Consider the following 12,413-nt stretch of genomic DNA (forward strand, 5'->3'; position numbering starts at 1 on the left):
CTACAAATCCTGAATTATTGCTGGAATAGGTATTCACAATCCCTCCAGCAAGTAGGTCAACAAGTGATGATGATGCAGATGACCCCTGAAATTGAGTGTTTATTCCTGGAGCGAGGGACCCCTCCAGCCCCAGTTATTACACTTACATTTCATTTATTTAGCTTAGGCTTTTGTCCAAAAGAGACAAACAATTATACAATACAGTGCATTCAACAATGGAGACACAATCCAAAAAGTGCAAGAATAATTTGAGTTCATAAAATTCATCAACTAAGCTAAGCAACTGCTTTAACTGCTCAAATATATTACACATGTATTTGTAAGCCCATGAAGGGTTACAAATACCCCACTGGGGGTGGGGGCCCCCCTAGTCTATGAGGGGACAGCGAGGGCCACCAGGCGAAAGGCCTCCATGAACTCATTGATGTCGATGCTGCCGTCCTTGTTGAAGTCAATGCTGAGGGCCAGGTCGGCGATGGCGTCATCGTCCACCTCCGTCTTCAGATGGGCGCTCAGGAGCTTCCAGGTCTGCCGGAACTCCTCGAATGACAGCGATCCTGAGGTTGGAGAAAACGCTTGTTCACTTTCAACCCGTTGAAAACATGAGCGTCGTGGTTACGGTTGGCCGCTGGTTTCAGTGTTGAGTTTAAACGTGACCTGAGTTAAAGTTATGTCTCGTATATGTATTATTGTTGAACCCACTTCCAGCTTAAAATGCTGCACTGACAACAGCAATTGTATTGATTTGTAGTATCCCAATCAATTCAATAACATGCTGAGTTCATAATCAGTTTGGATTTAAGGTTAAATACAGGCTTGGAAGAACTGATGATAATCGTGAATAATGTCTTGCAATGTTTTAATAAAAAACGATAACATACTAACTGGTTGATAATGTGATGACATTTTTGAATAACAACTGATCATTTAATACCTTGTCAGTAATATAATAAAATGAGTTAGCCGATAACATACAACCTTTTTGCTCGTAATGTTAATATTACATTATTCATAATTTATCAAATGATCAAGCAAGTAAAATGTTTTTGCTTTAGTAGTGTAATAATTGTATACAATTCAAAAACAATTCATTCAATTATGAATTGATAAGGTTACGATTCAAGTTAGATTGCGCACTATAATAAGTATAATGTAATTATGTAAAATATATATATATATATATAACATTATCAGTTTTTATACATACCTATTTGAAAAAAAATCAGTTCTGACAAGGTGCAAAGATTCATTGGCTAGGGTTTGACAATGCAAAATAATCTATTCTGCTTCGGTCGGAACCTCAGTTAGGTCTGCTCATGTAGGAGATACTGTGGAAAACATTCATCAGCTAAAACATTTGATGGCCCAGAAATGGTGGTAAATATACTCTACGCTGTTATAGTAATTATGCAATAGAGGCCATGAACAAAACATCAACTCAACGGACTCGTAGCTGTGGGAAAGAATTTGCGCTTGCGTGCCAAAGGAAGTGCTGCATTGGTGAGACATTCTCACCCAAATATCTACTGAGAGTACAATTGGAACCCGATAGCTTCGAGAGCGGCTTGCCAAAAGATACTATGGTAGGCTACTTTAGAGAACACGATTAGCACAACATGGTCAAAAATAGAACCAAGCCACAAGGTCATTCCATTGGGACTTGAACCCAGATGGTGAAGTCACAATATGTTGCAGTCTACCTAGTGTATGCCTCCCAGAGGGAAATGAACCCAGACTGACCTATACTCACAGGACTTTCAAAGTAAGTCGCTTTGGATCTTGACTAGATGGAGTTTAATGCTCCATACTTAGATCAGTGAAGACCGACTCCCCTTAGCCTCACCTGAGTGGTCTGTGTCTATGATCCTGAAGATGGTCTCCAGGTTGGAGTGGTTTCTGTACATGGTCTCGAGGATACTGGCATTGGAGAGCTAACATTTAAAGGGACAGCATGGCCATTTTAAACACAGGTGCATGAATAGAACAGTGGTATTGTTCTTTGTGTATGTTCTTTGTGTATTAACATCAGCAGGCTTGTGTGTCATTCATGTAAATAGATTACGCACGCACACACACCCACAAACGCACACACACACACACACACACGCACACATGCACGCACACGCACACACACACACACACACACACACACACACACACACACACACACACACACACACACACACACACACACACTCACACACTCACACACACACTAACCCTAGGACAAACACACACACACACACACACACACACACATACACACACACACACACACACACACACACACACACACACACACACACACACACACACACACACACACACACACACACACACAATGGACCTCATGTTTGGGCTCGCTGAAGACCAGGTCCTGGATCCACTCCCGGTAGTCCAGCATGCCGTCCTGGGTGCTGGTGCCCAGCTGTGAGCGCAGGACCCTCCAGGGCAGACCCAGCTTCAGCACCCCCTCCATGGCACTGGCCCAGTGCTTCAGAGAGATCAACCCTGGTGGACGGACCGCAGCACTGCACCTTAGTGACGTCACGTATTTGCTTCCTTACACGGCTACTAGATGGCGGTGAATAAGCATCAGGGCTGCATCAAGGCTATATCGTCTCCCAGGGAATAGAAACATCTGTTTTGCAGGGAGACCATTCTTTCTAGCTTTTTGTTTTTTCTCTGTTCAATGCACTTGCAACCTCTAAAAACTTTAAAGTGCAAAATAAAAATCTTTTACAAAATATTATATACTATTATTAGCATTAGGATTAGGATCATAATAGATTATTACGATCATGGAAATGGTCAGTATTGTAATTATTGCTGTTGCACTTAACCCTTACAGTGTTAAAGCCAGGCTATTGATCTCCCCTGTATTCTCATAGTAGTAGTCCTAATAGCAGTAGTACTAGCAGCAGTACTAGAAGCAACATCACTAATAGTGGTATAGTTGATCTAACATGGTTCGCGTTTGAGTCAATGACTTTACAGAGGAGCTGGTTATGGGAGCGCGTGTTGAGGTATTTCATGTGTAACACTTCCTCATGTGTTCTAAATGGTTGTACGTGTAACCAATTCCGTCCAGAGATGTTTTGGTCCTGGTACGTTGTTAAGGCCCCTTTGGAAGGGGGGTTCAGGACTAATTTGAGGGGTTCCCCCTCATGCATATGCCATATGCACTGGAAAAATTGGTGTGGCGATGTCAGGCTCACTAGAAGTGTAACCATCAAAGAACTTTTCGGCTGAACGGTTTCTAGAGCGATGTTAAAGGAGTACCCGTGTTGTCAGGATCGTAGTGCTGGAACGCACCGAGGAGGTCTGACTTGTGGGCAAACAGCTGCTCCCTCAGAGCGCAGAGAGCCGACCGCTCTGTTCTCCCGATACTGAGAAATACACACACACAACCGTACTGCATCGTAGTTCATACCGTATTCACCTTGGTGTGTTCAGTGCTTTGATAGTAGTCAAATAAAGAAATGTCTGTTAAGGGGGCAGGATCGTTTAGTCGTTATTAAGGTCAGTGTTCGACCAAGAGGCATCCTTGAGCAAGGTGACGTAGCCCCCTGCAAGCTCATTAATGACCTGCATCCCATTTCACCTTCTTGTCACTTTGGATTGGAGTGTCTGCAGCAAAATGACAAAATGGTAAACAGAAGTTCCACAAGCCCAAGCAGAACATGTATCCGATCAAGCCAGCGGTGTCCTTGCCCTTCCTTATCTGCCAGTCCTCCAAAGTATTCCAGTGATTGCGTTTCCGCTTAGCTCAAAACACTCTTTTCAAATTCTACCATCAGGGAGAAAATTGTCCTATTACAAAGAGTATCTATTACACTGATACAAGACAAACAATCCTTCCAACAGTGGCTGGAAAGAGTGTGGTGCATTTAGTGGGAGGCTGGTTGCGGAGCTGTGGTCCCAAACCTCTGTCTGAGGGTGAGGGTCCGGCAGGTCTGACTGGACTGGTACTGGATGAAGTGTGGCACCAGGTCGGGCCCCATGCGGACGTAGGCGCCCCGGTTGCTGCCCACCTCGTAGTAGTTGGACGCTGAGAATAACGTCAGCACCTGGGAACCAAACAAGAGAAGCCAACTCAAGAAAGCAAGGGGGTGGCCGGACAACAGCCAGGGGCCTTTAACACCCAAAGTCCAAAGCTTATGCTCCACGATGCCTGCAGTCACCATACACGCATCCCTGAGTGCTCTGAAAATCCCTGCACGTCGCAATCCCATAAGGGCCTCTACTTAAAGACTCAGTAGTGAGGGACAAGGATTTGTCCTGAATACACTGTGGCACCACCCACCCGGCGGTTGTGGCAGAACTCGTAGCCGTCCTGCTTGCACTCGTGGGAGCGGATGAGCAGCTGGAGGTGGTGTCTCCCCAGCACCTCCTCTGTGACGTCGGGCCCCCAGTAGCAGCCCCCGCCCCGCACCTGGTTGGGTTGGCAGCCGTCCTGGGCCATGGGGTCGCTCCACAGGAGGTCCACCATCTGAAACGGCCACAGCCCCATCGTTAGAGGACCGTCCCGTCGTCGGTCGTGTGTGGGCGTGTCCACACACATCTGGGTGGACACGCCCACCTGTGATGTCATAAGGGACCGATTTCCAAAAACGGCTTGTAGTGGCTAATCACACCACACCTGGTGGCATGCCATGGGACCTTTGAGCAGATACTTTCATTATCTTGTATTCTGTATTTGTAGACAGTTTTGCGTTTCATTCATAAGCAGGGGATGGTAAGAAGCATCTAGCTCAAACAATGACTACGGGGAGACTGTGTGGACATGGGGTGGGGTTCGAACCCACAGCCCAAACCACAGCCATTCAGCTGGGAGGCAAAATCACCAGGCCCCCGATCACTTCATTGGCACCACACAGCGTTCAACTCCTCCTCTGCCTCCTCTCACTCACCTGTTTCCACTCGTCCCGTTCTGGGGTCCGGGGCTGCGGGTCCGAGCCGTCGTCGTCATCAGCGTCATCGTCGTCTTCGTCCGAGGAGGAAGAGGAGGACACCAGCTTCCGCAGCTCCTGGAGGGACTGGCTGAGGCCGGCCTGCTGCCGCCTCTGCCTCAGCTCCTCCTCCACCGCCGAGCCGGAGTGGAGGGAGCGCCGTTGGGCGGCGTGCCTGGAGCCGGGGCCCGGGGCCGGGGCCCGGGCCCCCGTCCCGTGGTGGTTCCTCTCCTCGCCTCCCTCGGTGCAGCGGGGAGCTCTCCTGTTGCCGCCGGCCGACCGGCGACTACTCTTGGGCGGCCGAAGCGCGGACACGTACTGTAGGTAGACGGATGTGTTGACGGACGTACGGACAATCAGACGGATGGATGGACGGACACATGGACAGATGGAAAGAGGGCCAGACGGACAGACAGAAAGAGGGACAGACAGACAGACAGACAGACAGACAGACAGAAAGATAGCCAGACGGAGAGACAGGAAGAGGGCCAGACGGACAGACAGGAAGAGGGAAAGACGGACATAAAGAGGGACAAACGGAGAGACTGAAAGAGGGACGGACGGACTGACAGAAAGAGGGACAGACAGAGAGACAGAAAGAGGGACAGACGGACAGTCAGAAAGAGGGACAGACGGACAGACAGAAAGAGGGACAGATGGACATAAAGAGGGACAGACGGACAGACAGAAAGAGGGACAGACGGACAGACAGAAAGAGGGACAGATGGACATAAAGAGGGACAGACGGAGAGACAGGAAGAGGGACGGACAGACAGACATAAAGAGGGACAGACGGACAGACAGAAAGAGGGACAGACGGACATAAAGAGGGACAGACGGAGAGACAGGAAGAGGGACGGACAGACAGACATAAAGAGGGACAGACGGAGAGACAGGAAGAGGGACGTACAGATAGAAAGAGGGACAGATGGACAGACAGAAAGAGGGGCGGATGGACAGAAGAGGCCCGTTAGACCAAACATGAGACTATTCTTTGGGGTGCGTAGAGATGGATCAGGGAACCTTCTCACAGGTTCTGATGGTTCTGCCGAATGGTTTACCTTGTGTCTTTCCATCCTGGCGATGACGTTGAGGTCCGTGGTATCAGAAATCCCCCCGTGGACCACCAGCACCTTGCCATCGATCACCGTGGCCAGGGGCAGCCAGCTGAACATCTTCTGCAGAAGCTTCAAGATCTTTTTGCCGTGAACCTATGGAAGGAGTGTTTTCCTAAACTTTGGGTCAGGCGCCAAAATTGGGTCACAATCCAGTGTGAGGACGGTCGCGCACTGACAACCAACAGAGTGTGTGGTTGTTGGGTCATATCATATTTAGATATATGTCTACATGAATTTAATCAGTATCCGATTCAGATTCTGAATTTACTTTATTGGCAAGTAAGTGTAACCATACAAGAAATTTCCAATATCAATAATCACGATAGATAAACAGCAAAACTGGGTTGTGTTGTTAAAAAGTTGTTAAAAACCTACCCTATATTTTCCAAGCACTTCTTTGGTGAATCCATATCTGCAACAAATAAATATCCCATAATAGATAAGCGATTGGCTTCGGCTTCAGGCCATCAAGAGGGTGAACATAACGGTGGTTAAGGGGGCCCAGATCCACCTCAGGTTAACAATGTGGTCCTCGTGGTTCCCCCTGTTGAGGTGGACCCCGTTGGGGTACACCAGCAGGAAGGCAAACAGAATGAGGAGGATCTCCATGGAACTCTTGCCACGGTCCACAAAGTCTCCGTTGAAAACATAGGGCTTCTCCGAGGAAGGCAGGCCGTTCTGCGACACGAAGGGAAAGAGTGGAAGTTATTTTAGAATGGAATCCAAGTGCAATAAAAAATAATTCCTTCATTAGCCTACTTGTTGGTGACATTTGTACGTACCTTATAAAATACTAATAACAGATCTTCTAATTGCCCGTGCAAGTCACCTAGGATAAAACACATTATTTTTTTCTGTCTAAATGACGAAACATTTGCATAGTATGTGTGTGTGTGCAGGCACGCGTGTCTGTGTGTCAGTGTGTGTACCACATATAGTGATCTCCTTTGAGTGGCAGGTGGAGACGCGATTAATGTTGGGTAGGATTCTCAGGAGCTTCCAAGCCTCTCCGAGAAGCTGCAGGACGTACCGGGAATGAAGCAGCTACTAGGAGCAACCAAAATAAAGAAAAACAGAAAAACCAAGAAACGCTAGATCATGGGATAGAGATTAGAAAGGTTATCCGGGGAAGATGGGCAAGAATTGATGGTTAATTGATAGAGAGGTGTTGTAGTTGTAGTACATAGCAGGCTAATTACAGTATGTTGAAAAAAATAATTTCTGCACAACCACATCACTGACATTAGCCCTATAATAATGGGTCTGATCATTTGTGTTAGAAATAGGGAAAAAGGGGTTAATAATACTAATAATACAAACAAAAAATTATATTTTTATAGCGCCTACATATGGGAGAAAACAGAACTTTACAAATTCACCTGGAATACAAATTTACAAATGTGTGTGTCTATGACGAAAGCCATAGTCACCAATTATAAAAATATGAATCTGTCTTTCTGTGTACACCTGCGGGTTTGCACACACAACTTAAAGGGGACATATTATACCACCAAGTGTCAGTGTGATAAGCCGTTACAAGCCGTTTTGAAAATCTGCCTCTTCTGACATCACAAGTGGGCGCGTCCACCTAGATGTGTGCTAGATAGATCAGCCTACCCAGTGGACTGTAGCAAACGTTGCTCATCTATCCGTCTCACATCTAGGTGCCAGGCCCACTTGTGATGTCAGAAGAGGCAGATTTTCAAAATGGCTTGTAGCGGCTAATCACAATCACACCTGGTGGTATAATATGTCACCTCAATTACATATTGAGGTGCAGCTCAAATCCCAGGCCCGGCACCAGTGCACCTACCTGCTTGTGCTTGAAGGCCTCCACCAGTTTGGACGCCTCACAGAAGGTCATGGGGAAGGTGAGGTGGGGCCCGTGGTAACCGTGGGATACCTCGATGCTCTTGTAGCAGAAGTACCTTTCCCATTCCGTGTCATGGACCATGTCGTTCTCGCGGAATATATGAGAGATGAGACTTCCTGATGAGAGACGGGGAAGACAGCGAGAAGTGGCAGAGGCAAACAGCGTTGGGGGGGGGGGGGGGGAAGGGGGCTTAAAGTGGAGCTTGGATCACTGTGTAATAATCTAAGAGGACCTGAATGGGATTATGGAGGGCATTATCTCACTCTCACTACTGGCTGGAGTGAAGTGTTCCATCAGGTAGCCGAAGAAATTGTAGAGCTGGGAATGATGAGGCAAATGAATAATCAACCATCAGTCATCAACTACGTGTGATTGGAGGAAATACAAGTAAGATAAAGATGGTGTTTTAAATGGTTCAGGAATAAGGCAGAAAATATGCTAGCTTTGATGTTATTTCCATAAAGAGAGAAGGCCAGAATACATGGCAGGCATGAATGTCATCAATGGTTCTCATGGGCAGATGATCATTTGAGGAAAATGCACCTTGATCTGATCCTGTTCTCCTGCGTACTCGATGGATTGGAAGATGTTCCAGGTGCACCTGCGTCTCATCTCCAGCCGGGCTACGTACTGGCGGTACCAGCGCTGGATCAGAAGTGCTGCCCTCATGGCTGGAGAGGAGGGTAAAGGATTGATGGATGAGCGGAGGAGAAACATGCAAACAAAAGAAAACAATAATAATTTATCAAAAGACTCACCGGTCGCAGCTTCACCGATAGCATGGGGTTTAAGTTAATAGATCAATGTACCATTCATAGAAATGTGAAAAATGTGCAGGATATTTAAATGGATCAATACCATTAAACATGTATTCACCTGGAACGGAGATATGATCTGGGAAAAGACACAAGAAACAGAGAGAAAACCTTCAAATAAAATAAATATAAATATATATTTATTGACGAGTGAATATCTGTCTCTTTTTCGCTCTCTCTCTTACTGTAGCTAAATATCCATATGGAAATAAGACGTTCCACCTTTCCACACAGATAGTACCATAGTTATGCATGTCCTCGAACAATGAAGCTCAAAGGTGGATCATACCCTACCTCTTTCCCTCTTCTTTCCCAGAGATGCTTCTGCCTTTCCCATCCCACACCCCATGACCTGTGGTGGTATCTTCAATGCCAAAGCAAAAACAACATTGAAATTAATATTCATATATCCCATCTTCATATATATTGAAATATTCATATATTGCGTCACAATATCTCTGACCGTGAAAGAGAGGATTTTGTGCATAAAGTAAGCATTGATTTAGTCAATGTGACTAAAGTGTAAGACACATTTTCAACAGAGGTATGTATTGGTATCTATGTACAGGTAAGTATTTAGAAACAGAGACATAACATTGCAGCAAGAACGTTATTCAGTCATCATTCTTCAACAATGCATATTAGGCAAATTGTATTAACATAAATAATAGTTAAATAACTAAGAATTATACAATCAGAATCCTCATTAATCACAGGATATTTAAAATATAGAGTACATGATTGGCCAATAGCATTCAATCCAAAGCCCATCCCCCACGAAGACCGTGTAAACAAAAACCTTACCTAGTTAAAGTGTTGGTTCCCAGCAGCTCCTCCACATCCTACTAAGTTTGCCGTTGTCCTTTGCATCATTTCCACCACTAATAACACAACTGCTTCTGGCACAAATATACCCATTGCTTTATGGTCTCTTAACCGGTACTCCCTTTGTTTACAAGTATTTAAAACACACAACAGCTCTCTGTGTCTGTCTCTGATCTGGGCATGCAGACGTCTACTATACAGGCGAGTGTCTTGGACGACAATCCCCTGTGAGCACTTAATCAAAACAACAAGTTGCAAGGGGATTAGGATTAAAGATGAGTATGACCGTGCAAGCCCCGAATAAACAAGATAAATACTTGTGTGATAAAGGGCACTCATTAGGTACAGTAGGCTGCAATTGTTGCTGAACACATATGCAAAACCAACCCAGTTGCAAAACCCAAAATCTGTATGTTTCTGCAAACCTCAAATCTCATAGTTTCTGTACCAAAAATAAATGACATATAACTGACATAAAATCGTTTCTACGTATTTTTGGTTGGGAAACGTTGAGATTCAACGTGTCCGTGGTGTGCTGGACCGTACTGTACTAATAGCTAAGTTTGTTACAGTAAAGCATCACGTTAATGTATATTGCAGTGTGTTATCAGCGTTGGGAAAGTTACCTTGAAAGTGTAGTGAGCCAAGGCTAAGCTACAGGTTAGGTTACTCTACATTACATTGAGCTTCAGTACACTGAAGCGGTCTACCAGAGAAATGTAGGATGCTAAGCTACCGGTTACTCTGCATTAAATGAGATTCACTACACATGCTGTAAAAATTGTTTACAATTCAAGTAGTCAAGTTTTAGAAAATACAATTATATTTATAAATCTTATAGCTTGGCCTTATAATACATACAATAATACATTTTATTTTAAAAAGTGCCTTTCAAGGTACCCAAGGGCACTGTACAAATAAGGTACATAAAGTCAATACAAAGCAATCAAACACTGACACTATAGACATAATACACTCAGACAGGGACATTCAGAGCAAGCGTACAGGACGGAGATTGACCTATGGATGGATATGGAATATGGATGCAAGGTACAAAGGGAAAAACATACATAGAAACACACAATACATACGGCATAAAGTGTAAACCAGATGTAGGGAGGATAACAAGTAAAAGCAGGGAAAATAAACGTGGCAGTGCAAGTTGAAATCAGGAGGCGGAAAGGAAAGCTGAACTAGATGGATGTTTTTTTAACTGTGATTTAAAAGTAGATAAGTGCTTTGGCGCATCACGAGTGTCAGGGCATTCCACAGTTTTGGGCCTGCCACACTGAAAGCCCTGTCAACCATGCAGCAATATATACAAGTTAAATTCAAACAAATGTTGTCCTCAAACGAATAAAACGTGTTTTTTTTTTTAAGTGAGTGAGTAGCGGACTTTGAATGTTGCCAAGGATTTGTATAGGTACGGAGTGAGAAGATGAAGGGATGAGATTATGTGTTTATTTCAAATACTTATCTCATGTTCTTCTCTAGCCTTAAATAATATCAATTGAATGCAGGTTGTGTACAAATATTGGTAACACTCTACAATAAGTGCACAATAATAAACCATCATTTAACCATAGTTAATGCATTCACAAGCATCAACTTAATTAAACAATTAACAAGCTAAAACAATGAGGATTTTTTTTTATCTTGGTACTCAGGCAGGTGTTGAAAACTAGCATGTTTGCTAATATACTTAAGACAATGCCTCTGGTTCGTCCAATGAATTGTCATGTCCATGTCAAATAAAATCGAATAATAATACTCATTAAAGGACATTATTAAACTTTTAAATAAATATGAATACTTATACTTACAATTGTTATACTTATTAACAATTGTGATTGACGCATGTTCAATGTATCTCACTACAGTAGGCTGTAGTTCACTTCAACTTGCTTGAGAAATAAAAAGATAGGCATTTTTATCACCTATAAAATATATAAATATAAAATAACTGAACGCCAGATGGCTTTAACGAGTCTCCAAGAGGCTTTCCATCATGACGTATTACAAATGAACTGACTAAACTTTGCAACTGAAATCTAAACTGAAGCACTCACTTGAGTCAGAGTTCTGATTTAAGCTAAAACAAACCTGCTGCTTCAAAACAGGTCCTATATACGTATGCTTCTATTTTGATATACATTTTAATAATAGCAATAATACTACAACTACTACTACTACTAATAATAATAATAATAGTGTCTGATTGAGGGGCACCTGCAGCAATCAACCTCCTCAGACCTTCGGTGGAACATAAGTAGTTCTTTGAGGAGTTCTCTGTGATTCTGTTCCAGGATCAACAGCTGTCCACATTGCCCCCTCCGCCCCCAGCGGGAGATGTCAGACGTTCAAGGTCTTTAAGCCTTTTAGAAAAAGCTTCCAAGGAATCCGTCGCCTGCTGTGAACTCAGAACTCCCCCCGTGGTGCCCTGGGATGAACCCAATGTTTGTGTGTGTATGTGTGTCTTGCATGTGTGTAATCTTTGTATGAATGTGTGTGTCTCAGTGTGTGTGGTTGTATCTCAGTGCGTGTTGGTTTGTGTGTGTGTGTGTGTGTGTGTGTATGTTTGTCTGCATGTGTGTAATCTTTGTACAAATATGTGTCTCAGTGTGTGCGTGTATCTCAGTGTGTGTTGGGTTGTGTGCGTGTCTCAGTATATGTTTGTCTGTGTGTCTCAGTGTTTGTGTTTGTCTCAGTATGTTTGTGGGTGGGTCTGTGATTAATACATATGATTTAACCAATTAATGCATGTTCATACAATGCATAATTGGAATACATTGCCCACTATTAGGTAATATTGGCTTGAAGAACAAAGAAG

The 12,413-nt window shown here is 44.1% G+C and overlaps 1 protein-coding gene across 2 annotated transcripts; it reads right to left on the reverse strand.

The window, feature by feature from the left end:
• Window positions 1-79: 79 nt before the first annotated feature.
• LOC132455781 (serine/threonine-protein phosphatase with EF-hands 2-like) lies at window positions 80-10,876 on the reverse strand. 2 transcript variants are annotated; one of them, XM_060049744.1, is made up of 17 exons: window positions 9,563-10,876; window positions 9,053-9,122; window positions 8,487-8,614; window positions 8,207-8,261; window positions 7,884-8,059; window positions 7,000-7,114; window positions 6,853-6,899; window positions 6,582-6,748; window positions 6,446-6,482; window positions 6,014-6,163; window positions 4,914-5,270; window positions 4,307-4,492; window positions 3,928-4,070; window positions 3,283-3,389; window positions 2,348-2,511; window positions 1,844-1,931; window positions 80-557 (listed from the first exon to the last, which is right to left on the reverse strand). In XM_060049744.1, exons 2-17 carry the CDS (start codon window positions 9,105-9,107, stop codon window positions 373-375), a joined length of 2,160 nt encoding a protein of 719 aa, XP_059905727.1. In that variant the 5' UTR covers window positions 9,108-9,122; window positions 9,563-10,876; the 3' UTR covers window positions 80-372. The 2 variants fall into 2 exon arrangements, with proteins under 2 accessions (XP_059905727.1, XP_059905728.1); XM_060049745.1 differs by having other exon boundaries at window positions 8,487-8,837.
• Between the last annotated feature and the right edge of the window lie 1,537 nt (window positions 10,877-12,413).

This window comes from Gadus macrocephalus, chromosome 4 (assembly GCF_031168955.1).
Source record: "Gadus macrocephalus chromosome 4, ASM3116895v1".
Taxonomy (NCBI): Eukaryota; Metazoa; Chordata; class Actinopteri; order Gadiformes; family Gadidae; genus Gadus; species Gadus macrocephalus.